The sequence below is a fragment of the Tachysurus fulvidraco genome, chromosome 9 (genome assembly GCF_022655615.1).
Source record: "Tachysurus fulvidraco isolate hzauxx_2018 chromosome 9, HZAU_PFXX_2.0, whole genome shotgun sequence".
Lineage (NCBI taxonomy): Eukaryota > Metazoa > Chordata > Actinopteri > Siluriformes > Bagridae > Tachysurus > Tachysurus fulvidraco.
The window spans coordinates 20,635,281-20,662,440 of NC_062526.1; the positions used below are offsets into that span (position 1 = coordinate 20,635,281).

A 27,160-nucleotide genomic window follows, 5' to 3' on the forward strand; every position below is an offset into this window, starting at 1 on the left:
CTGTTCCAAATGACCAATCAGTGATCTCTACTGTTCCAAATGACCAATCAGTGATCTCTACTGTTCCAAATGACCAATCAGTGATCACCACTGTTCCAAATGTCCAATCACTGATGGTCATCACAGCTGGTGCTAATAAAACAAGAACCAGCTTTCCATCTATCCAGAATAGTGTCATTGAAATGAACTTCTGCATTAAACAGTCACATAGATTGAGCTAAAACTGTAAATCTTAGCATACATCACTGCTGCTGATGGACAACAGACCTCATTTATCAACCTTTCAAAAAAATTGTTAGTCGGATAAAAGGAGAAACGTGTCTCCCACATGACGTGAAGATATTTGTACTGCAGTAAATTTGGTCACTATGAAGGTCTTGGTACATGTGTGATAGCAGCCTTAAGGACATTTGGGGGTTAATATACAAGCTTATACAGGAAGAAGACTTAAAATTGAGTTTCTCTGGAAACCGACTGGGGGGAAAAAGGGTTGTAAATGTAGTTCTGTCCCAATGGGAATACAATGTTCTTTTTGGTTTCCACAAAAGAAGAGGTTTGTACATCTTAATCTCAGATTTAAAATCATATTGATAAAAGTTTCTATCAGGAACAAATTCTTATTTCAATTTTAATAAGAAGAGAAAGAATGAATCATGCTTTAGTGTTAATCGGAGTTTTAGAGGTGCAGAAGATGTATTTGAAATAAATAAATAAATAAAAATACACAAAAATCAAGAATGCTGAGCGAGACTGAAAAGGAGTTTTATTATCAAAAAATATAAAGCAGTTATATTTTCCCTTGTTCCACTGCTCACCCTTTTTTTTTTACAGATCCATTACATAGAGTTAACGAGTTCTTTGTACTCCTTACTCACATGTCCTGAAAACGTCTCAGGTTTTTAAGCTCACTAAGTATTTTTACTCATTTTTTCCAGAAAAAGTACAGCAGTTACAGTAGATAAAGTAACATTGTGACTGTGTATTTAACTACTGAAATAGCATTAAAGTAAAGTAATAATAAACTAAAGGATTCTTCCAGGAGCAAGACTCAGATTCACCGTCAAGGTCCTGATTTCACTCTAAAGATGTTTCAGCGCCCGAGCACCGTGGCTAGAAGTGCCATCCGGATGTACATACCGTTCTCCGCCTGGCGGAAGTAAGCGGCGCGAGGATCTGTATCCACCTCCACGCTGGAGAACGGAACAAAAGAAAAAAAAAAATTAGACACGATTCATTATTATTCATATAACAGCAAATACAGGCAGAATTATGGCCCTAATTGTGCTTAATATCTCCTTGTTATACATTCGTATTTGTGCCTTTTTATGTTCACCTATTGGTAAGATTTCACTTGTGCAACCTCATTTCTATAAGACACACAAATAAATCCCTCCAAAGATTTGTGTGAGTGTGTGTGTGTGTGTGAGTGAGTGAGAGAGAGAGATTGTTGCAGCCAAAATAAAAATTCATTATGAATTAAAGAATTTCTGAACGCGTGTTGATGTCAAATCTCCTCAAATATAAAATAAAGAAATTTTTATTCAGAACAGAAATGATTATACTTTAGGGACATCAATATCTCTGGCACATATTTTGCACTTCTACTTTGATTCTCACTCAATATATTATTTCTTTATTCTTAATTCTCTCTCATGTCTCTGAACAGTAGCAATAAAACTGAAGGGTGCTAAAAATGAACCCCCACTGATTTGAGGATTATGTTTTATAGTGTGTGTATGTGAAGGATCATATACTGTGTTGTGTTGGGATGAATGTGCTACACAACACCACGGTGTATTTAAGTCACCTAATTTCATTCACTCTTGGAAGTGGATGCATGACCACCATTTTCCTCTTGGCCCCTGTCATGATGTGAGGAGTCAAAATAAACCTCCCGAAGCACTAAAAAAGGAGGGAAAAAACCCAGAAAACTTTGTTTAACATTTTCAATACAACAAAACAACAGAGACAGTGAACACATCCACACACTGACCCACATCCACACCAACTCTCACACCCAAACCCCCTCACATTCTCTCTCACTCGCCCCCACCCGCCCCAACACACCCTCAACCACCCCAAACCCGCTCGCTCACTCACACACACACACCCGCACACAGACCTTTAACAAACTTCACTCATCCCCACACACTTATCCAGCCACCAACATGTCCACACACACCTTTACCCACACCCCCCAACACTCATCCACACATACCTTTACCATCCCCCCACCCCCCTCATACACTTACTGCATTGTACTCATCATCAGATGCGAAGCGCTCTTTCTGAATGCGTGTTATATAAAGGACGTCAGTATCAGGAAGAGCCTCTTCAATACTGCTGAACTCATCCTGATAGGACAAAACAGACATAATCAGTACAAGAAGTACAAAGGGATAAATATCTTTCGGGAGGTCAGACAAGCTTACCTGCTTAATGCCTTTGGATGCAACGAAGTCTACGATCTCATGAGGCATGCTGAGGTTCTTTGGGGAAACGTAGCGCAGCGTGATGCGATACTGGGTTAGCAGTCTAGCTAAGGAGTGCACCGTCCTGCCGTGCTTCAGGTCGCCCACCATAGTGATCTGTACAGAAGCCAGAGTTACACACAAACACACACACACCACCGATTCGATTTATGGAAGTGTATCAAAGGATCAACAAATCGTCTTTTCTTGTCATAATTAACAATTATCAAAAAAACTTAAGTTCCTCCATCATTCCATGCAACAATGAAAATATTATACCCCTTTTCCACCAAAAAAGAACCGAGTGCTGGTTCAAAGTTGGTTCCACTGGCAAACCTTCTAAGAACCGGTTTGCCTTTCCATCGGCAAGAGAGCCGTCACAGAGCCGAGTCTGACGTTACTGTATACGCGTCACGCTACACAGCAACGTTAGCGCAGCACGAACGTCAACAACAATGGCGAATGTTGCTTTACTGTTAATGCTTATGGCTTTGCGAACCTACAACCTCGAATCCAACGTGCTCCATGTAATCTGTAAAATGCGCTAACAGTAGCCCCGCCCACAGCCCCCGACACAAGCGTTTCTCAAGTCTAGACCAGAAACGTTTTGGTGCTACTTAAGAACCACTTTTTCCGGTTCAGAGCCGGTGCTTTGGATTTCGCAAAAGAAAGAACTGGTTCCAAATTAAGCTCTGGCTCCGAACCAGCACTCAAACTGCCTCGATGGAAAAGGGGCAATAAAGTCCTCAAGCTGTAAAATGGTCAGTCATAAGGGTCTATGGGTGAGACGATCAGAGTAAGGGTCAAGAAAGAGCAGGTAGAGTCAAAAGTTTGGGAGTTTACACACAATATATACTCAGGATCACGATAAGTTTATCGGGAGATTTGTCCAATTTCCAGTTTAAGTATCAAGCATATGTTAGTTGCAGAAAATATTTCTCATGATGTGAAGTGAACCGACAACAACACAGTATTTAAACTCGTGAATACGAGTCTGAGATTTTAGAGCTTTTATCAAAACAAAACCAGTTTCTTTGACTAAGCATTACTAGAAAGAACAACACCCCAAAACCCAGCAGAAGAATAGAATAAATTTTTTCTGTGTGATTTTTTTTCAGCTGTGGACTTACAGTCATGCCATTGACGGTTCCAAGCTCTTCTCGGATGGTGAAGATATCTAGCAGGGCCTGAGTGGGATGTTCCCCAACTCCATCGCCGGCGTTGATCACCGGCCTGCGACAATGCTTTGCAGCTTTCTGTTGTGAAGGAAATAAAAATCACTTAGTTAGTCTGCTTTAAGGACAAAAAGCCATAAAGAAAATGTTTTTGATCGCAAAGTCAAATTCTTCTTGCTAGTAATTTGTGTCTGATTCAAATATTTCATACAGGAATGAAGCTACTGAAGGAAACCTATTTCAGACATTTGAACTTGTTCTGACCTTCATCCTGTTTGGATGAGAGCCAAAATCAGTTTATCTGATGTTTACAGTTATAATTCTATAAGGAATTTAAGGAGAAAAGAAATAAATGGTAATAATGCTCCCCCCAACCCCACCCCCAGTCCCACCTCTACAGCTCCAGGCACCGGGTGGCGCAGCACAATCACATCAGTGTAGCAGCACATGGTCTGTACCGAGTCGGCGAGTGACTCGCCCTTCTGTGTGGAGGAAGTGGATTCACTGAAGTGCACGACGGAGCCACCGAGACGCTGCATCGCCGCAGCAAAAGAGCTGCTGGTTCGAGTGCTTACCTCGTAGAACATGGAGGCCATGACCTTACCCTGGAATGAAGAGACACACACACACAAACATCACTGAAGCAATTGTTTGTAATATGATGCATGTGCAAATCAAATGTACTTCATTCTGACTGTTTTTTTTAAATCCAAACCTACTAAAACCAAACATTCTAAAATGTAAGAAACCCCAAAAAACAACAAATGAAATATTCGATTATGGTCCGGTTCCAGGTCAAATGTTTTTCTGACGAACTTTTATTCCACTAGATGCGAGCTGGAAGATCAACGGAGTTGCATTTATTCATGAAGTGTTCAGTAAAAAGTTTCAACACAAAAGTTTGAGTTACTTTTCTTTCTTTAGTGAGAAGCAGTAAAATATCAGGACAGGGTACTAAAACACCATGGTGGTTCTTGAGCAGCACTTTATCCCGGTGCAGTGAGAACTGCTTACCTTCAGGAGGTCCAGGCTCCGTTCTTTCTGAACCATTAAACGAAGCGTGTGAGCCACGTTGAACAAGTGGGACATCTGAAACACACAAACATTTTTTCCATTAAATATCTTCAAAAGACAGATTTCTTGCCAAGTTACTTAGAACGCTTTAAAGGAGGACTTTGTGATAGTAACTCAGTGTTAAACCTTTCCAAAGCCGATTGGCTAACGGTAGCCTCAGACCAGAAAACTCATCAATAGAATTTAACCTCATCACACAATTCACTAAATCTCAACCTTATGTGGTCTTCTGCTTTGTAGCTCAACCCACGGTGACTATCCAGCATGAGTTACTAAAACCTTCATATCAGTTCAAACCAATATGGCCATTTTCCTCTGCTCTCTCATAGCAGTCTCTCTTATTCCGCCCACAGACTGTTGAGACAAAAATCCCAGCAGGAGATCAGCCGTTTGTGAGGTGTGAAAGTTATAAAACATGAAATTTAATCTTCAAGCTCTTGAACTGGATCTGAATGAGATCGGCTGAACGTACAAGAGCATGAACGACCAGGTGTACAGGTGTTCCAATACCTCAATGCTAATAAATAAGCACAGAATTCTGGTTTCCTCAGAGTTTTTTGTTTGTTTGTTTTTTTTAGCGAAGTGCGACGTACCTCTCCGTGAGGAAAATGTAAATAAAAATCACCGTTTAAGGTTAAGTTTAAAATAAAAATCTTTAAATGTAATATATTTTTCTCCTGGTCCTTATTTTAAATGGGTCATAAAAAATAATCAATAATTATCGATATGGAGTGATATGAAACACTGATATCCTCTGAGATTCTCAGGAGCTCCACATGACTGTATATGACTGTAGAAAAAACTTTATTCATAATCCCACTAATAATAATTTAATTTATAGTCCTACTCTCTGGTGTCTCCCAAATGAGTCTGGTTCCTGTCAAGGTTTCTTCCTCATACCATCTAAGGAACTTTCCTTGCCACAGTTGCCTCACGCTTACACATTAGGGAATAATTCAGATAAATCTACATAAACATTTTAGATGCTATAAAGCTGCTTTGATACCATGTCAATAGTTAAAAGCACTATACAATACAATAAAACTGAATTGAATTGAATGAGTGAGAACTCCAGACAGGAGTATGGGAAGAGCTGGAGAAAAGTTTAACACACAAAGTTCACTTTACACACATTTCTTTCCTGAGAACAAGTTTAAATCCACCACACACACACTGTACCTGCTCCTTGGTAAACTGGCGTACAGAAAGGATGTGTTGACCCACTAAAGGGTGAAGCAAAGGCGAGGTCTGAAGGTGAGACACGATCGGAGCCTGGCTCGTCTGGGGCGACAGGATTCTGGCTAGAGGAGGAGGGAGGGAGCACGCCTCTGAGACCGAAGCTAATTCTGAGAGAGAGAAAAAAAACAAAAAGGTCCAAAAAAATACCCTTGAAAACAGTTCACTATGTTTCAAGAAACCTTAAAGCATCATTAGACCCTTTAGAACACAGAAGGATCTATAGACAAGTTCAAAAGTGTAAATAAAGTGTATAACCCTAACCCTAGGCTAAATTATTACCTGGTGGCAGGCCTGGATCAGAAGTGTGATAGACTCGAGGTGGAAGCATGAAACGGTCTCCGGCTGAGCGGCGTGGACTCGCAGCTCGAGTACGCAGAGATTCACTGGGAGTCGCATGCCTGGGATGCTCAGGGGTCTGTGCAACACACACAAACATTAGTTTGATAAACCTGAAGAAATATCCTCCCGAGGAAAAAAAATGCCACTTACAGAAGTCTTACCTTCTGCATATCTTTGGGTGTTTCAGAGACTGATGACTGACTAGGAACTGATGCCCACGTCCTCACATCCTCACCGTAACCAGGAGGCACCAGCACCTGAACGGATTACAGGACACCGGCGGTGGAATATATTGCATATAATTGTTTAGAATCATCACACAAGTAAGAAGGGCTCAGGAAACCAGAGCTCACCTGTCCATCAATGTACGCAAGCTCTCCTCTCAGCACCACGCGCATCACTTTCCCCTTCACCCTCATGCCCTCGAACGGAGTCCACTTTGACTTGGTGAACTGCATGTGCTTCGGGATGATCCACTCTTGCTCCAAATCCACCTAGAAGCAACATTTGCTTTCGTTTTTTAATCCGCATTTTATCCGGATTTACTGATCCGATGTTATTTAAGTTATTTTTAACTACAGACCTCCACATAGGTATTCTCCTGTGGAGGAAGAGAGAAAATCCGAGCCGGGTTCTCGTACAGCCGCTTGATGATGTCATCGACGGTGAGACGGCCTTCGCTAACGGCAGTGAGCAGCAGCGGCAGCATGGTCTCAAGGCCTGGGTATCCTGGTGGAGGTTTTTCTGAGTCCTTCTCAGCCACCGTATGAGGAGCTGCAGGTGGATACGAACACGCACGTTATGGACACTCGCTATAAAGTGTAGCTTCGCCTCAATTATTATTACATATTTAATCGCTTACCATGATCGGTGGCAAAACAATCGATGATATCCAAATTTTCCCACAGCGCCTCCATGTCCTCTCGAGTGCCCAGCATGGGCCGTACCTCAGCCCTGCCGTCCCCGAGAAGGGACACGTTGTCGTCACACAGGAAGAGGTGATGAGGTGCTACTTCACACGTCACCTGGACGCCCTTCTGCTTTGCAGCTCTGATGATAAGAATCTGAGATAAAAAAAAAAAAAAAATCACTTCAGGTCAAAGCTAAAGGTGATCCATGCTGGAAGCTTGAATAGGTTTGTTTGAGATCTTACCTCCTCTTTTTTGGCAATATGGCAAATGTGCACGGGTCTCTGGTAGAGTTGAGCCACCATCAGAATAGCAGCCACTGTCTGCCTCTCTGCATGAGCCACTATGGGTAAGTGCTTCGGCCACTTTTCAAAATGCTGCATCGAAAACAAACATTCATCCGTTACTACAGTGCTGTTACGACTCCACTCGACCGTTCTCTCGTTATCTGACTACAAACTCCATCCTTTACCTCCATCCACAAGGAAACGTTGTCCATTTTTAATGTGGAGTAAGTATCGTTCAAGTACATCTTCAGACCAACCGTGGCATTCGCAATGGACGGCAGAATGGTCGCGTTGTCCGAAACGGCGCCGACGTATAGCGCGTAATCGCATCGACATCCTGCCTTTGCCAGCTGTACGGACACATGGAACAGAATAAGAACACTGCGGTCAGATGCAAGAGAACTATTAAACGTCTCGAATACATTACCTTCTGGACCAGGGCTAGAGAGTTGGGGTCGATTACAGCAGGGTTGGTGTTGGGCATGGCACACACCATGGTAATACCTCCTGCCAGGGCGGCAGCTGTGCCCGAGGAGAAATCCTCCTTGTGGGTGGCACCAGGCTCTCGCAGGTGCACGTGGACATCAATGAGACCTACAGGAATAGAACAGAGGTGAAATAGTACACAGAGGCAGAAAAGATCCAATCATATTGTATACATGAAGGAATATGTGTGACAGAAGAGAAGTGCTGAAAGGTACCAGGTAAACGGATGAGTTTCTGGGAGGTCATGCAGTCAATGTGAGTCTTGACCGGAGGAGCCCGGCCAATCTGTCTCAACGCCTGGCAAAACAACACGAACAACAAATAAGTTAATGGCTAATAGAAGAGAACGTCTATAGATTAGCAACCAGTGAGATTTGAGAGGACCCACGGTTTCCTGATGAACTGCTTGAGCTGCACCTTCTCACCTGAACAAAGAGCTTGGTGCACTTGATATCGATGATCAGAGGTACAGAGTAATCCACGGCCATGCGACGTGTACGGTACCCTTTGGTGACAAAAGAGGACAGTCGGCGTCCTCCAGAGTTCCTCATGGACAGGTTGATCACCATGTCAAAGTGGTTCTCCTCCAAGTAGTCCATGATGTTCCTCTGCTTGTCCTTGTTGGGGCAGTCACTTTCCTCCTCGAAAGGCCAATCCACAGACATCACCTAGGGGTAAGACTCGGGTAAATAAGTCCGTACAGATAATAGGCAGAGGTTCCTTCTACACTAGGTCTTGAAAAATGAAACGCTAATAAACTAAAAACTCTGGGGGACAATAAGACAAGATCTGAGAAGCTGATTTTGTTCATACTTTGATGCCATGCTCAGTGTAGAAGTCAGCGGTGCCCAAGCTGGCATACAGGTTATAGCCAAGACTCTCCAAAGCCTTAATTGTAGGCAGCAGCTCACTTTTATTCTGGGAAAAAAAATAGATTCAAGAATACAGTAAAATATTAGATGAAGATTAGATATTGAACAGAATCGAGACAATTTTTCACCTTTGCTTTATAACAAAGCTACAAACTACGGATTCAGATACCTTGTAGCTGCCGATGGAAAGGAGAATGTTCTCCTTCGGGATTTTGAAGCCCGTACTGAGCATGGCTTTCAGGTACGCCTCGTAGCGGTTCTCACCGAAGCAGGCCACCTCGCCCGTGCTGGTCATTTCCACTCCCAGTACGACGTCTGCTCCGGCCAGCCGAGAGAAGGAGAACTGTGGGACCTTTCATAGACCCAAACAACACATTCGACCGAGGATTAGCAAGGACATGGTTTCAAGGTGCTTTTCCTTATACGGAGTCATTTTTAGTCAGCAAACATGGTTTGTGTGAGCAAATCTAGCAAAAACATACAGTTTCACCAAACTGGACACTTCCGCTATGATCCATAAGGTCTTTTTTTTTAGTATTTGTCCAATAGTTCCAGACATAAAAACTTTGTTATGGCACAAATGATATATTTATATGATAGAACACTGCTGGTAGTCCACAGAGGCTCGTTACCTTAACTCCCACGACTCCGTTCCCCTTCATGAGTCCCACATCTTCCACTTCCTGTCCCATAATGACCTGCGTTGCCAAAGCCACGAGATCTACGCCCAGGGTTTTGGAGACAAAAGGGAAGGAGCGTGACACTCGTACATTGCACTCGATCACTTTCAACTGGTCGTCCTGAATGAACACACGCAAGCAAGTAGATGTATTTTCACATCGGCATCTCCGGCATTTTTCGATATAAACACGACCTTAAAGAAAGTGAACTTAGTTCTACATCTTGTATACAGATGATCTCACCTTGGCGATGAGCTGCAAGTTAAATGGCCCCGTGACCTGTAGCTCCTGGCCGATGGCATGCACAATCAATTTAATGCGCTCCATGGTCTTCTGGTTGATGTCCTGCGGTGGCGTGACCAGCGTAGCGTCTCCGGAATGCACTCCAGCATTCTCAACGTGCTCACAAACAGCGATAGCAATGACCACGCCGTCACATGCTACTACGTCCACGTCGATCTCCTGCAACGCACAGCGAGCCGAACTGAGCGAAGCCTCACATGCTTATAGTTTAAACATATTCCCACTTATTCCCAGTGCTAATTCTTAAAATGACTGTTAAATGTATGCGACTGAGACCTTGGCCTCCTGGATAAATTTGGAGATGACAACAGGGTGTTCTTTAGACACGGCGACGGCGCTGCTCAAATACTTCTCAAGGTCGCTGTCAGAGTACGCCACGTTCATTGCAGCTCCGCTGAGCACGTAGGACGGCCTCACTAGGCATGGGTAGCCCACCGTCTCACAAAACTGCATAGCTGACTGTATGAGAAAGAAAGAAGGAAAAATAACAGCGGATCAATCAGCGTCAGTACGACTATCAGTGAGAGAGGAGGGGGAAAAAAAACGATATATCGTTAAAGCAAACTGTAATAGTCTCTAAGATAGAATATTACAGTGGGTTTGAACGTAGTGTACCTCGGTATCAGAGAGCTCTTTCCAGCGAGGTTGGCTGATTCCGATGGTGTCCAACATACGAGAAAATTTAAAGCGGTTCTCGGCGGAGTCGATAAACTCAGGCGAGGTGCCCAGGATGCGGCACTGCTGCCTGTGCAAAGACATGGCGATGTTGTTGGGGAGCTGGCCTCCCATGGAAAGAATCACACCCTCGGGGTTCTCCATCTCGTAGATGTCCATCACCACCTAAGAGTCGAGTCACAGTGTTAAAAAAACAAGCACGCTGCCTAAATAAACCTCGACCTATCATCAATTCTGATTCCCCGGGACACTACTGAAAGGAAAAACAGCTTTTTTTTTAATATATAAGCAAACAGGAAAAAAATAAGCAAGCACTAGCTTAAGTACTATTTCAGAAGGAGGTTGGTCTTCACCTATCATTTAAAGACGGTCAGTGTCTCAGTTCAAATTCTCAGAGCTCATTTTAAACACGGGAACGAATCAACACGAGTACACCGGTGATGTTACTGATATATCTCTAACCTTGTATATCTATCTATCCATCCATATCTATCCATCTATATAGAGCAGGATACTGTAGATTACTGTATGTGTGTTCCTGATCTTGCCTTTCAACACTCACTCACCTCAAAGGAGATCTCGTCAAAATAGAGCCTGTCGCACATGTCGTAGTCGGTGCTGACAGTTTCGGGATTGTAGTTCACCATTATCGTCTTATAACCCATCTGAAAGAGAAGAAAAAAACCCCAAAAAGAACCAGATCTTTAACCAGACCATTTACACAGAGCTTCCTGGCACGTTTCTGAATAAAGCTTACGGACGCCGTCGTGACGATCAAATGGTCAGTTTTAATCAGAAACTCGGTTAAACGATGCCTGAATGTGTGCTTTATGTGGTTTCTGTATTCAGTGAAGTACAATAATAATGGCACAGTGTTTGTGTGATCCATACAGACTCAGGACACATTTTGTGTTGTTGCTTTTAACAGCACATACTGTCCAATATTTCAGTCATTTGCTGGTTTTTGCACAATTTTATATATTAGCCCAAGGACCTGCTGCTAAGAAACTGTGTTCATTCTAATGTTACTGCACGAAATATTGTTTGGACATTCAGTATTCACATACAGTATTTACACTGGTCGGTCGGAGCTGTTTCTGTTTATTGTCTTTTGTGTATTGTATTTTTTGTATTGTCTTGTAACTTTGTGTCTGCACTGTCTTTTGTCCTGCACTGTCTTTTGTCCTGCACTGTCTTTTGTCCTGCACTGTCTTTTGTCCTGCACTGTCTTTTGTCCTGCACTGTGTGCACCAGGTTACACTTTATGTGGCTAAGACTACTTACATGTCCTTAGCTCTGTCTTTGTTTTATGTAGCACCTTGATCCTGGAGAAACGTTGTCTCATGTTACTATGTACTGCAACAGCTATATTTGGTTGACATGACAATAAAAACTTCTGGACTTGACTTGACTAATTTAACATTATAATATTGCTGTGTAGGGATGCCAGGTATCAGAAAAAAATACATTTACAAAATAAATAAATAAATAAATAAAAAATACCGGCACTGAGAAAGAGAGACTTCAAGTTTCAAAAACGATCCAAATTTGGGGTAAAAAAAACCCCCAAACAAACATGGCAGAAATGTCTAAAGTGCTGGTGTCTTAATTGTTAGCTACTTGTGCCCTAAAATTCACCTAAAATAATTTGATTAAGAGAAGACTGGTTTTTAAATCCCTGTAACCTCTCCTGATTAAAGATCGAGCGGAAGTAAAGCAAGATGGAAATGCTTCAGACACACCCCCTTTGGGAGGGGTCAGTGATGCTCAATGTAATGTTCGATACTCGTGCACAGAATTGTATTTCCAGGACACGGTGGTACCTGTAGAAGACTCACCTTTCTGAGCTCTTTAATGCAACCCACGGCACACCAATCGAATTCCACGCTGCTGCCGATGCGGTAGACCCCGGAGCCGATCACCATGACGTGAGGTTCTTCGAAGGTGACGTCGCTTTCCATGCCGTGGTAAGTCAGATAAAGGTAGTTCGTGTGAGCAGGCCATTCAGCAGCCACGGTGTCGATCTGCTTAACCATGGGCAAAATCTTCCAGTCATGCCTTAGCTTCCTCACAGCCAGCTCGGTGCTGAAGATCAAACAATTCAACAGGGACGTTAAACGTCTGCGTGATAGAACTGTATCTAGACCACATATACGAGAGATCTCCTGCATGCTACAAACCTTTGCACAGATAGAGCGATCTGCTTGTCTGAGAAGCCCAACTGCTTTGCTCTTCTCATCACCTCAGGTGGCATCGTGCTTTCGTCCTTATTGTATGTTTCCATGAGCTTCTCGTGATCTATGATGTTTTTCATCTTGTGCAGGAACCAGCGGTCAATTTTGGTCAGCTCGTACAGATGATCTATGCTGTAGTTTGCATACATGGCTGCAGCCAGCACGAAGATACGCTTGTCTGTGGGAATCTGAAGCTCCTGATGAAGAGAGACGATTTTCAGTGTTGAATTTTAGCAAGTCTATAAATTGTGAATATAGAAGAAGAAGAAGAAGAAGATGATGATGATGATGAACACTAACCTGTTCAGAAACTGGTTTGATGGTATGGTCAAATCCAGCGCAGTTCTCATCTACCATCCTGAGAGATTTCTGGAAAGCCTCCTCAAAGCTGCGTCCAATGGCCATCACCTCCCCTGAAAAAAATTAACAAGTAGTTTGTGGTCTTTGTTCAGATTTTCATAACAATCATGATATATTTCCATGGATCCATAAAACACCATCCATTTACCCATCTACTAAACCATCCATGCATCCATTAAACACTCAAACCATCAATTTATCCATCCATCCATCCAGCAAACCATCCATCCATCAAGGAAACCATCTATTTATCTTCCCATCCAAAGCCATCAATTTATCCATCCACCAAACCATCTATCCATCCATCCCTTAAACACATCCATCTAAAAATTTATCCACGCATCCGACCATGCTTATATTTTACATACACCTTATACTCTCTATATTGGATATGCTACACACTTCCCACAAAAAGATGGGGGAAAGCAGGAAGAGTGAAGTGCCTACATTAAAATTCACAGTAAATGTATTATAAATATGGATTATTAAATGATAAGACACTATGCCATGCAGGTCCCCACCAACATGGGGTAAACCTTCTCCCATATAAACAGTCAGGAATTCTCTCTCCATTTCTTTCCAAAGCCCTTGCTCCAAACTAACAGTCTTACAATGAGAACAAAATGGCTTTTCTGATAAACAAACAAACAAACACATCTTAACTAACGAATAAGAAAAAGATTCATTCGTTCATTTTCTAATGCTTATCCGAACTTCTTGGGTCACGGGGAGCCTGTGCCTATCTCAGGCGGCATCAAGGCAGGATACACCCTGGACGGAGTGCCAACCCATCGCAGGGCACACACACTCTCGCACTCACGCAACCACACACTACGGACAATTTTTCCAGAGATGCTAATCAACCCACCATGCATGTCTTTGGACCGGGGGAGGAAACCGGAGTACCCGGAGGAAAACCCCGAGGCACATTTTAATTGCCCAAAAACCTAAAAACTCTTACCAACACTCTTCATGGAACTGCCAATTTTGGTGCTAACCCTAAGGAACTTGCTCAGATCCCAGCGAGGAACCTTCACAACACAGTAGTCAAGACTTGGCTCAAAGTTTGCCGTTGTGGAGTTGGTCACAGAATTTCTGGAATAAGAAAAACGATAAGAACGTGATGAAGTGAAAGGCGGTAGTGAATTCTGCAGCTTATCCGTCGTAGTACGTACTTGAGGACAGGGAGAGGGATTCCTAAAGCAAGCTTAGCTGCGACGTAGGCCAGCGGGTATCCTGTGGCTTTACTAGCCAGGGCGGAGCTCCGGGAGAGACGGGCGTTCACCTCAATGATGTAGTACTGGGAGACAAACAGACAATGCTAGGTCTGAGATATCGTTCTTTCATGTTATTTGGGGAAGGTGATGGTTTGTGAGCAGTTCTATACAATCTATCCAGGATTGGAAAAGAAATGTGGGCAAGGCTAAAATATTTTCTCGTAAAATTTGACTAAAATATTCCATGAAAAGGGAAATGATCCTCACTCCAACATATTCAGCTAAACCTATCATTTACCTGCTCAGACTCTGGGTTGACGGCGTACTGAATGTTGCACTCGCCAACAATTCCCAGGTGCCGGATAACCTTGATGGAGGTGCTTCTCAGCATGTTGTACTCGTAATCGTTCAGCGTCTGACTCGGAGCCACGACTATAGACTCCCCGGTGTGAATTCCGAGAGGGTCAATGTTCTCCATGTTACAGACCTAGGTTACAAAAATATAAAGTTGCCATGCTGTTAAAATGCTAATAACAAATGCTTTTAAACACATTTTTTGCTGCAGAGATCATCAGGGACGTGTACTAACCGTGATGCAGTTGTCGTAAGCATCTCGTACGATTTCGTACTCGATTTCTTTCCAACCTTTGAGGGACTTGTCCACCAGGACTTGGGATGTGTGGGCAAAGGCTTGCATGACTAATGTGATCAATTCTTCTTTGTTGTTAGCGAAACCGGAGCCCAGGCCACCGAGCGCAAAGGCAGAGCGGATCAGCACCGGATAACCGAGCCTCTCGGCAGCAGCGACTGCCTGCACGTGGGTTAAAAAGAAGAAAAGTAAACGATAAAGACTCAAATCTATGCAAAGACAGCAGAAAAATGACTTTGCTATGTGAGACTGATTGCTCAGTAATGACCTGTTACCTGTTCCACAGACATCGCCGCCTCACTTGGTGCAACATGCTCGTTGATCTCCTCCATTTTCTCCACAAAGATCTTCCGGTCTTCGGTCATCTCTATGGAGGCCACTGGGGTTCCCAAAACTCTGACATTATACTTCTCCAGGACGCCCTGCTTGGTCAGTTCCACTCCACAGTTTAGTGCCGTCTGACCTCCGAAAGCCAGAAGCACTCCGTCAGGACGCTCGTTCTTGATCACCTGTTTTAAAGATAGGAGCAGAAATGAAACCATTCCATACTCTGCTCAAGACGTCCTTAAGACATCCTCGACACTTCAAGACCTCATTAGCGCTTCCTCAAGATGTCCGTACGACTTCCACACGTCCTCAAGACGTCCTCACCAAAACACGTCGCATTTTTAAATACGGTTTTTAAGAAAATAGAATTCCCGAGTTCGCCGCACTTGAAAATATTAATAAATCTGTTTGAGACTACATTTAGCCAAGCATGCAGGTTTAAGCCCTTGTTCAGACAAATGTCTGTCCTTCAGTTTTTTTTTTCCCCCATTCAGAATGTTAAATCTAACTCAATCCTGCCATCCGGGTCCAAAAAACAAAACAAAACCACACATGCATTATTACATTACAAGCTTGTTTGAAGTAAAACATGCACCAAACCAAGTGTGCATTCCAGTTTTATTCTGGAAAACATGGCTGCCATCAGCCAATCAGAACATAGCAGGCATCTCACAGTGTTTACATTGAAATTGCATCATAAATCCTGATAGTTCGGTTCATCTGGGGATGTGCTAGTAACTAGTGTAGTCTCACTCAGATTAGCTAAAGTCATGCTCTAAACACTTTTGCACTTACAAACATTTCTCTGGTGATTTATTTCCAAATTTCTGTCAAACTGCAAAAAAAAGGTGACGTACAGAACAATCAGGGCAATCTCGTGAAAAGGGGCGGAGCAACAGAGACATGAACATGAGATCACACAATTTGTTGAAAGAATTTTAGCTCATTTAATAAAAAAAAGCCTTATTATATAACAACAACAATAGCATCGAGCATCAGTTAAAGTGTAAATAATGATGATTATCTTCATGATAAACATGGCTACCATTGGCCAATCAGCTTTCAGCACATGCTTCACCAGGTTGACTTTAACCTATAATAATAATAAAGTCATGGCCTAATGGTTAGAGAGTCTGACTCCTAACCCTAAGGTTGTGGGTTCGAGTCTCGGGCCGGCAATACCACGACTGAGGTGCCCTTGAACAAGGCACCGAACCCCCTCAACTGCTCCCCGGGCACCGCAGCATAAATGGCTGCCCACTGCTCCGGGTGTGTGTTCACGGTGTGTGTGTGTTCACTATTGTGTGTGTGCACTTTGGATGGGTTAAATGCAGAGAACAAATTCAGAGTATTTACATTCCACCAGCAACCTAATCAACTACACATGTATGTGACTGTTTTTTCCCCCTTTAATAAAAGACACATGAGCCAATCACATAAATCTGAAATGTCTGACAGCAACGATTCACTTTGAAAGGGAAAAAGTTTGAATATTACCTTATATATGGCAAAGCTTATAACTAAGGCTGGGAAAAAACAAACAAAGAGCTAAATTGTTAAAAAGCACCTCTGACTAACTCCTGACTAAACAGGTCAGTGATGTGGATTTGACTTCTTTACCTGTGTGACGTAGTCTGGGGTGATGGGAAGGAAGTACACTTTGTCAGCGAGGCCTTTGGAGGTTTGCACTGTGGCGATGTTAGAGTTGATGAGAATAGTCTGGATGTTCTCTTCTTTCAGAGCTTTAATTGCCTGAAAGAAATGAAATAAAAAGTACCGGAAAGATGGTGGAACCTTCAGAACACAAGCTATTCTAACGACCCTGTTCCCCAAGAACCGCTCGTTTACTGACTTACCTGAGAGCCAGAATAATCAAATTCTCCAGCCTGACCAATGGAGAGTCCTCCAGATCCCAGAATGAGCACTTTGCGGGGACGTACAAATTCCTCAGGTTTTGGAGATCCAGGGAAGGTGAGATGTTCAGTCAGCCTCTCCTTTACTATACAAACAAGAGAAGGTCCGTTAGTGATGGATACGTCTTCACAAAGCTACAAGAATGACATCAGATTTTGTAAGAAATTAGTTTGTAGTTGCAAATGTATGGTTTCATTTTCTGAAATGTCATGAATTATCAAGCCATTAGGGAAGTCGTGGCCTAATGGTTAGAGAGTTTGACTCCTAACCCCAAGGTTGTGGGTTCGAGTCTCGGGCCGGCCACGACTGAGGTGCCCTTGCGCAAAGCACCAAACCCCCCCCCAATTGCTCACCGGGTGCCACAGCATAAATGGCTGCCCACTGCTCCGGGTGTGTGTATGTGTGTGTTCACTGTTGTGTGTGTGCACTTTGGATGGGTTAAATGCAGAGAATGAATGTCACGTCACTTTCACATAAAAAACTCTTATTATGACTCTTATTCTGTCAGGCCTTGGAGTTGCACAGCTTTGTTTGATTAACAAACAGAAACCTCACCTGGCTTTCCAACTTTGTTTTCTTTTGCATCACGGACGACATCCAGAAAAACATCGAAAAGGCTCACAAGGTCAGTGGGTCCAGCCATATGCTCAGGATGGAACTGTACGCTGCAAAATATATATACAAATATAAATAAATAAACAAAACAATCAATCAAACACACTGACAATGCTACTGCCAAAGAACAAGTGTGTTTACTCTTATGGATTCAGTACCTGAAAAGAGGTTTAGAGTTGTGCACAATGCCCTCGTTAGTGTGGTCATTGGCGTTGGTAAAGAGAACGTCCCAGTCATCCGGAAGGCTCAGAGGATCCACTGCAAATCCATGGTTCTGAGATGTGATGAAGCAACGTTCTGTGCCTTTATGTATGCAAGGCTGGTTATGGCCACGGTTCCCGTATCTACAGAGCACAGAAGAAGATACAGTATAAAAAAAATATTCTTTTCATTTTCTGTATTCCTTTAGGGCTCCAAATATCTATATATGGATTTAAAGCTGAAGTGGGCGTAGCTTAACCTGAGACAATGTTTTTTTTCATGTTCATGTTTATTTTATTTTGTATAAACATGATGCTATAGTGAGGAATAGAGACAACCAATCAGAATCATGCATTTACTCAGTTCTATCTGAAAGACAGCTTTCTCAGCATGAGAATAACAAGGTTACAGGGTCATGAAATGTTGCACGTTAGAAATGTCATAATGTTCTATGACGCATAAGATCGCTAATGATATTGTGTATTGTGGAGTTCTGTATAATCTGACATAATATATTAGACAAAGCAAGCTGTTCATATGATACCAAAATAAAAGCGTTGATTTCTGGTCTTGAAAGAAGGGTGTGTGTGTGTGTGTGGGTTCATCTGTCAGAACTGGCAAAATTTCCACAGCAAGGGAAAGCGAGGCATTTGTACTGGCCTTGAGACTGACCCCGAACAACACAGCGATCTGTCCCAGAAATTCCAGCAGTGCAGTATCTCGCTAAAACTGCAGAACTCAGCACAAATAGCAATTTCAACAACACAATGCTCCCGTGGGAACAAAGACACTCAGCCTGGGAAATGTCGAGCCGCAAGTAATCGACGGTGAGGCTTGTTGTGATCATTTAATCAGATGTACTCAATCACCTGTGATGACTTATAAGCTGACTCTACTTAAGCAATAAAGGTGATCGATCTATCCATCTATCAAACCTTTAACAAAGTAGCTGATTGAATGAGCTGGCAGTTAGACTTTTACACACAACCCATTCCGTTCTACCAATAGGGTTGGGGATTAGCAGAAAAAAAGCAAAATATTTCTGCAAATGATCAGGTTTCGTGCACTTATATATAGGATTATTATACTATTTAGTACACTAAATACTACACTATTACTAAATAATACACTATTTACTAAACGCATTCATGAACACATTTGAACTGGGAATGAAACAATGGAGAGTTCAGTAATGATATTCCAATGCATTTGGTAACATACAGCATCTTAACACACAATTAAAAATAGCCGACTTAGTAAACCTCTTATCATTCAACCATATGCTTTACAGTATGAATAATATATTTATTAGCATATGTGCTCGACTGTATACTTTACTAAATACAAAGATAGTGATTTTAGGACAAATTCTTTAGTGGTTATACGCACAAGCACAGATTTTTCATTTCATGACCAGCAGGTGGCACTGTTGTGAAACTGCTCATGTTCCCTCAGGTCACAGTTGTTATAAGACCCGCCATGTTTGGTGTCATACACCAAAGTGTTGCTGAGATATAACCATATGTTCATTTGAGCGTTTTCACCACCATAAAATCTTTCCATGTCTGTGAAATGTGGCGCAAAAAAGGAGTGAAATGAAACGGATTGAAATGGATTTCACTGATATCCGAGTCTTTGACAAGCGAGAAAAGGTTATGGCCCTTTATGTACATTTTTTGGTCACATTATCACCACCGTGACTGACTGGGATGGGATTTGGTGTCCTTGTCGGCCACTGTAGTGAGGTCAAAAACTCTGAGTTTCATGTATCCAAGACTTGAATTATTGAATCAAGTACTGAATTTCAGTGCAGGCAACCACCACCACCAACAACAATAAAACAAATCAATACAACACAATAAAAACGGGTTCTCATCGCTTCATTCTTGATCCCCTAACTTTATAAACTTACTTCATTTTGTACGTCTTGGCACCAATAACCAACGACAGCAGCTGATGACCCAAACAAATTCCAAAGACAGGTTTGGGTTTTTCCACACAGACAATCTTTTTCAGATTTTCTATAGTCTCCTTGCAGTGGTTGGGGTCACCGGGACCGTTACTGATAAACAGTCCGTCGAAGTCTGGAGAGAAACCGAAAGACAGCAGAGACACAAAGACAAAGCAGGTTTAGCTAAATGCTAACAGTACAAGATTTGCTAGCAGCTGATCAGAGCTGAGTTATTAATTTCGTCCGATTTATTCTGTCTCTCACCGTCGGCATTCAGAGGGTAATCCCACGGCACCACAGTGACCTGTGCACCTCTCTCACACAAGCAGCGGATCTGATTGTACTTAATACCGCAGTCCACTGTGAGGATCCTGACATTGCCATCCGGATTGAAAAGCCTGGGTTCCTACAGAAACCAAGAATACACACATTTCTGTAATAAGCCTAGAAAGAGAGATAAGTACCATTTCAACTCTACAATACATGGCTTCCAAAAGTACTACATTCAGAACTTACTCTCATAGACACTTCTTTCACCAAGTTCTGAGTATCTGGATTATTAAAAGGAATGCTGTCTTCTGGTGTTCCTTCCATCACCAGTTTACCGAGCATGGTTCCCTTTTCCCGGATCTTTTTGGTCAAAGCGCGAGTGTCGACTCCTGTTTTTTTTCCCCCACAAAAAATGGTGTTGCTTTTGAAATGAGCACTTAAAGTTAAACATCACTCTATTAGAGACAATTCACGTGATCAACCAAAAAATCGATAGATGGATCAATCTTGGAGTTTGAGGTAAGCATCAAGTATCAGTTTGGCCATCAAGATATCATGCCATGATTACAGACCATGAACAGTGCAACCAAACAAACTGATGAAAATATAACTCAGGAATAAAGAATAACAGTCACTTTTCAAATGAAATCTTTGGGGTTCTACACATATACACCAAGTATTTTAAAGGAAGGCACGTCTCTTACCCTGTAGGCCAGGGATCCTGTGCTCTTTTAGCCACTCATCAAGAGACTTGTTGGAGTTCCAGTGGCTGGGATTCTGAGAAACTTCCCCAACTATTAGAGCAGCAGCATGGATCCTGGCAGATTCAAACCACTGAAATTTCACATGGGAGCACATCAAGGAACATGTCAAAAGGTACATCTAAAGTCATTCGATGTAGAGAAAGCCAGCGCTACCTTGCTGAGTCCAAATTCACCGTCAACGTCACTGGGCACACCGTAGTTCCCAATCAGAGGGTAGGTTAAAGTCAGTATCTGAGCTTTGTATGAAGGATCGGTCAGAGCCTCTGGATAGCCCACCATTCCTGTCTGGAAAACTGAAGATAGCAGAATGTAAGTTGCCTCGTTTAATGACACAAATAATCACAGCTTTTGTCTACCGAAAGATCTGTGTCCCAAGTGACGTGCTGCACGTTTACACTATGCACTATGTATAGTACTCTAGCATCTAGATCATTAGTGTTAGAAGGGTAGTTGTCTTCTTTTCAGTGTGAACAAAATACTCGCACTATTAGCCTACACAAAGGAGCGACATAGAGCGCAAGTGACAGTCATAGCTACACAATGCTGGCAAAATTAACGGGATTTCACTGTTTAATAAAATATCAAGAATTGCATAACAGTGACCAGGATAAACTCCACTGATGCTTTATTCTGGAAATAAAGATCACGTCACATCGTGTGTCATGCATGTGTAGAAAATCTCGCTTACTACCAACAATTTGGCTGACTGGACCTTTGACTACCGTTTTGTAATGAGACAAAAGATAACCAAGAAATCAGCAAAGTTTGACATCGATCAGTGCCACTCACTGAGTGCAACAGAACCTTTGATCAGCAAACCTTACAAAAACTTGGGTCATCAAGATCTCACACCAGGTTATAGATCATTGGTTGAATAGATCAGCAAAAAAAATTTCATTTAGGGTTAAAATTTCTCATTTCTTATACAAGTAACAATTAGAGGATCCTGCAAAAGAACCAGCTGCAAATGACACTCAGAGGAGTCCTAAAGGGAACTCTACATACTAGGGATCCTCATTGAAGTGTCTGAAGACACATGCAGAAACACAATCTACAATATTATCGCTAAAGTGACATCCTGCTCCTGTGACGTCCCTAAAAATCCATGAAGAGCTTTTTCATTTTTCACCCAAACGCATCATACAGAATACAGAAGGAGCCAAAATTTCTACGAAAGACAAAGATTCTTGATTATTTCGATCCCAGGTCCGCCAAGCTGCCACTGCTGGGCCCCTGTGCAAGACCCTTAACCTTCAATTACTCAGCTGTATAAAAAAAAATGAGATAATATAAGTCGCTCTTCAGATTAGGGCGTCTGCCAAAATGTTGGAAAGGTCAAACACATAGTATGCGGGGGTTTTTTTATGACCGTACAATTTTATACACAGTTTTTTCTCTGTGCAGGTGACATCTAGGTGAACCTACTGACGGACACACTGGAGTTCATTTCAGTCTGGAAAGCTGCTCATGTCAGCTGTTAATCTCAGCTCTAAGTAAGAATGTCCTACAGTGTCTCTGATTGTAGTTTGTAGTTCACATGTGCACAATAAGAGGTGAGCGATGCGGATGGGAACCTTGTAGACTAGTGGTTAAGGTGTCAGACTACTGATCGGAAGGTCATATGTTCGAATCCCAGGTTGCCACTTTAATGCCCTTAAACCCTAAATTGTTCAGTCATATAAATGGAAACACTTTGGATAAAGCTGTCTGATAAAATGCCAGGATGTAAATGTAAAATGATGGACGTGGAGGATCAGGATCTGAACCATGTCTCTAGCTCAGGAGAGAAAGTTTGAAATGTCTAAGCATGAAATTGACACACACGTGGAAGACAAAGAGCTTCCCAAGATTAGCCAACAGCTCTGCTTTAATCTCAGACCGTAAACAAGACAACAACGCATGTAGGATTTAAGCAGCTTCTTAACCTGGTTAGCAGGTTAAGTTCTAACTAAATGACTCACCAACTTCACCACACACAGAAACATTGGCACCGAAAACACGGCCTTTAAACCTGCTCCCGTCCTCGAGGATCAGAGCTGCCATCGGGAACGACGTGTTTAAGCCCAAATGATGAAAAAATCACTGGATTCTAGTGGATCGAGATCTTCGTTCCGATGAGGATGAGGATAAGAATGATGATGTTTATTCCAGCTCGAAGATGGAACCACGTGGAAGCCACTTTCAGAGCAGTAATGGCTACTAGTGGCTTTCTCTGGCACTCACAGACACACACGTGTTGTTACACTCCGAGCGGAAGCCGTGCTGGTCTTTCGCGACGCGTTTACACGCTGTAAGTGATGGAAGTCCACGCCGCTTTGCCGAAATCCACAAGTACAGCGCGGCTACACGCAGGAAGTCTGACGCGAGTAGCGGAGCCACACTTAGTGGGCGGAGACCGGGGTGTGACGTATAAAGGCAGGAAGTGGTTCAAAGTAAGACTACAACTTGTTTCTATTCTCATACATCTGTTCAATTAATGTTGGATATATTGTTGATACATTTTATGTAATGTACACATAGTTGTCTTTGTTATTATCATCTTTGAATTTGCAATAAAAAATAAATAAATAAAAAATAAATTAAAAAAAAGACTACAACTTGTATAATAAATAGACTCTGGGGGTTTTTACACCTGGTCACTTCATGCGTCTTCTGTGATCCGATAGCTATCCGATGGTAAAAAGACCAGGTGTAAATGCCCTCCGAAATGTTTTCGACACGGATATAAATCCGATCGTTCAAACCACTTCAGGAGGAGGTCTGGGACGCATTTCAGATGAAACTGGACAGGTGTAAATGCATGTTGTTGTTCAAGCCACATACGTCAGCGCTATACTCGTCCCTTTGGGAGGGAGGAGTCGCGAGTCGTGAGTCGTGCATCGCGCCAGAAACAGATATGTTTTCCCACCAGTGCTGGCTCCGATCTTTCACACAGGTGTCCCGTTGGGTCTTAAAATCCACTGCTGCCGGAAGCGAAAATGCAGCAAACAGTAAATGCTGTTTTTTTTTTTGCAGCAACCACATACACCAAAGCGTGTTCCATTTCAATTACCCCAGAAATTATGTAAAATATATTTGCATATCGGGCGGGAGTAGAAAGATCAGATTGATATCCGATTCGCCAAGACGCATTTATGTGGCCTAATGGATATATTGGAATATTTCAGTGTAACCACTACTCTTTTTATATTTTTTTTGTATATACTGTATATTATATTATGTCTTTATATGTCTTTATATATATATTTTGCTGCTGTAACAGAGAGTTTTGCACATTGTGGGATGAATAAAGGTATATCTTATCTTATCATATAATATATATATTTTTATCAGTCACATTTTTATTGCTTTAGCTATTACACTGTATATCATTATTTACTGAGAAGAAATGTGAGATAAAAATAGAAAAGTATATTTAAATAATAATGTTTAATACAGATTTTTTAATATAATAAAATTAAATATATATATTTTTATCAGTCACATTTTTTTATTTTGGATTGTTTTTAGCTATGACACTGTATATCATTATCTACTGAGAAGAAATGTGAGATACAAATAGAAAAACTATATTTAATTTTATTAATAAATCATTTTTAATATAATAAAGTAAAATACATATTTTTATCAGTCACATTTCTTTTAGCTATGACACTGTATATCGTTATGTACTGAGAAGAAATGTGAGATAAAAATAGAAAAACTATATTTTAATTTTTTTATATAAATCATTTTAATATAATAAAATAACATATATTTATTTTATCAGTTAAATTTTTTTAAAACTGATTTTAACCTAATCAGCTTCTCTGGAAACGTATACAAGCTGAGGCACGACAACTGATTCAAGTTTGCTAAACCAGATTTGTGAGAAATCCCAGGACATAGCATGGAGTTTTATTTTTTTAATTTTTTTATTTTTTTAATTTTTTTATTTTATATTATTATGTTTCTTTTTTTAGCAATGACACTGTATATCATTATTTACTGAGAAGAAATGTGGGATAAAAATAGAAAAACTATATTTAAATATTACTTTTTTGGGGGAAAAAATCATGACAAAACAACAACAGTCAAGCAAAACAAAGTCATCGTTCTTATTGCTTTTAGATTTGTATAGAATTCAATAGATTCCAAAATACATTTTCATTTCAAGTTTAAATCTCAAAAGAAGAATTTTGCATTTAGAAAATTTGCATTTACCGGTATGATATTTAGCTTACAGGAAAATAAGATTCATGAAATAGGCATCACCTTTTTTTCACATTCATGAAAACCAAAAATGACATTTCTATAAGTCAACTCAAAATTAGGATTCGCACAACATTTTATAAAATCAAGACTGTCAAACCAATATGATGTTGTTTAAGAGCAATTCCGGAATAAATGTAAAGAGGTTTCAGGGTTTTCTAAACAGAAAGAATAGTTTTGATTATAATGTGTTGATGTATAATGTCTTGTAATTTTTTGTTTGCACTGTCTTTTGTTCTGCATTGTCTTGTCTGTCTTGTCCTGCACTGTTTGCACTTTATGTGGCTCAGACTTACTTACTAAGTCCTTAGCTCTGTCTTTGTTTTATGTATGGGGAGAATCCACATCCGGGGGCTGAGTGAACGCTGTCGCCTCTTGTCTGCCGCTGCTGCCCCCGATAACAATAATTATTAACATCATATACACTGCGTAGACTACAATAAGGATCAATTGTTTATGGCGTGTACTTGCCTGGACTGTACTGCCTCTTGTACAGTCCGCAGTACTGTTTCAGTACTCTGCTGCTGGACTTTTGAGTTTCCGTCCATGTTTGCATGATTCAGCACCTCCTGCACCACATTGCTTGCTCATCCAGACATCTTATATCTACGGAAATATATTCATCGTGGCTCTCGGCGGAACTCCTGGTATAATAAATCCAGTGATATAAAGTCATTATGGTCTGCTGTTCGACGCCCAACTTGGCTAACTCGGCTACCAGACCAAGCAATAACAACACTGTCAGTTTCGGTCTTCTTAACATCCGCTCACTCACGAGTAAATGACATCTTGTGCAGGATCTTCTTGCAAATCGCAAGACTGATTTTCTCTGTTTCTCAGCAACAAAATGACTTTATTGCACTCAATGACGCCATTCTGCGTTTGTTTACATCTCTCAACCACGTGATTCTGGTCGAGGAGGAGGAGGAAGTGGTCTCGCGATAATCTTACTTCTTATTTACATACTTTCTGCATACTTAATATTTATTGTTAACTTACTATTTATTTTACTATTTACTTACTATTTATGTTAAGTTTAGGTTCTTACTATTTATTTTAAGACTCTGTATCCTTTACTAATATTTATGTTTTTGTTTATATATCTCGGATAATTTTAGTAACATAACTTATTTATTTGTTTGTTTGTTACCATAATTTATTTATTTTTCATTACATCAAACACAAAATCAATGCCACACGAACAAGAGGTATCAGTCACATAGGTTACTAGAGTAGAAAGGAAAAATTTTACAAAATATTACATGTTTTCTGAGCTTTTTTGTTTTTTACTTTTTCCAAAGGAGTACTGTATAACTTCAAATCATTCATAAAATGGGACGGATTTGGTTTACAAAGGGCCCACTTTGTTTTGTGTATATGGTACTTTCTGCAGTTTCTATGCCAACTATTATCAGCACTGTATATCGACCACCAAAGACCATCCAACAAGGATTTTATCCCTTTTTGCTGCTTTTTTAAAATCAAATAACTACACTCTCACCAAATATAATTCTTGTGGGAGACTTATGATGTTAACAACAATCTTACTAAAGAATTTACATCTTGTCAGGATAGCTTCGGACTACATGTGAATTTTCCCACGCATACTAAAGGACACAACCTGCAGACAACCTTAATGCAGACTTTTTTCCATGTTCTGATCATACTTTACTGTCTTTTAATGTTAATCTTCCACATTTCAAATAAAATTCTGCACATATGATAATTAAAATTAAGGACATTAATTTGGACAGCTTGTCTTTAAGCATTGTCTTCCTAGGGTTGACAGCTGCTCTACCCCAGATAAGTTGGTCTCTCACTATAATAATAGTCTCCAAAATTTACTGAATAATTTTGCTCCACTTAAGACTAGTACCGTCTCATTTGCTGTTACTGCA

General features: G+C 41.2%; 1 protein-coding gene across 4 annotated transcripts; it reads right to left on the bottom strand.

The window, feature by feature from the left end:
• Positions 1-746: 746 nt before the first annotated feature.
• On the bottom strand, positions 747-26,178 carry cad (carbamoyl-phosphate synthetase 2, aspartate transcarbamylase, and dihydroorotase). 4 transcript variants are annotated; one of them, XM_047818009.1, is made up of 43 exons: positions 25,734-26,178; positions 21,165-21,304; positions 20,952-21,081; positions 20,494-20,636; positions 20,242-20,383; positions 19,939-20,110; positions 17,984-18,169; positions 17,766-17,875; positions 17,153-17,295; positions 16,917-17,048; positions 15,245-15,478; positions 14,910-15,131; positions 14,619-14,807; positions 14,279-14,403; positions 14,065-14,198; positions 13,044-13,156; positions 12,690-12,940; positions 12,348-12,594; positions 11,076-11,171; positions 10,450-10,674; positions 10,111-10,293; positions 9,775-9,993; positions 9,484-9,651; positions 9,021-9,203; positions 8,793-8,897; positions 8,405-8,647; positions 8,195-8,276; positions 7,921-8,087; positions 7,679-7,843; positions 7,452-7,583; positions 7,161-7,362; positions 6,882-7,072; positions 6,652-6,792; positions 6,460-6,555; positions 6,239-6,374; positions 5,900-6,066; positions 4,661-4,735; positions 4,039-4,251; positions 3,602-3,727; positions 2,433-2,588; positions 2,253-2,354; positions 1,808-1,902; positions 747-1,190 (listed from the first exon to the last, which is right to left on the bottom strand). In XM_047818009.1, exons 1-43 carry the CDS (start codon positions 25,816-25,818, stop codon positions 1,091-1,093), a joined length of 6,666 nt encoding a protein of 2,221 aa, XP_047673965.1. In that variant the 5' UTR covers positions 25,819-26,178; the 3' UTR covers positions 747-1,090. The 4 variants fall into 4 exon arrangements, with proteins under 4 accessions (XP_047673965.1, XP_047673963.1, XP_047673966.1 ...); XM_047818007.1 differs by having other exon boundaries at positions 11,076-11,174; XM_047818010.1 differs by having other exon boundaries at positions 11,076-11,174; positions 25,559-26,178.
• Between the last annotated feature and the right edge of the window lie 982 nt (positions 26,179-27,160).

Excerpts from the sequence above, each read along its gene's own strand:
- cad (XM_047818007.1), bottom strand. The coding sequence starts at position 25,818 with ATGCAAACATGGACGGAAACTCAAAAGTCCAGCAGCAGAGTACTGAAA. Across the intron at positions 21,082-21,164 it reads GTGAATTTGGACTCAGCAAG|TGGTTTGAATCTGCCAGGAT; the intron begins GTAGCGCTGGCT and ends GTGAAATTTCAG. Across the intron at positions 2,355-2,432 it reads CATCCAAAGGCATTAAGCAG|GATGAGTTCAGCAGTATTGA; the intron begins GTAAGCTTGTCT and ends TTGTCCTATCAG.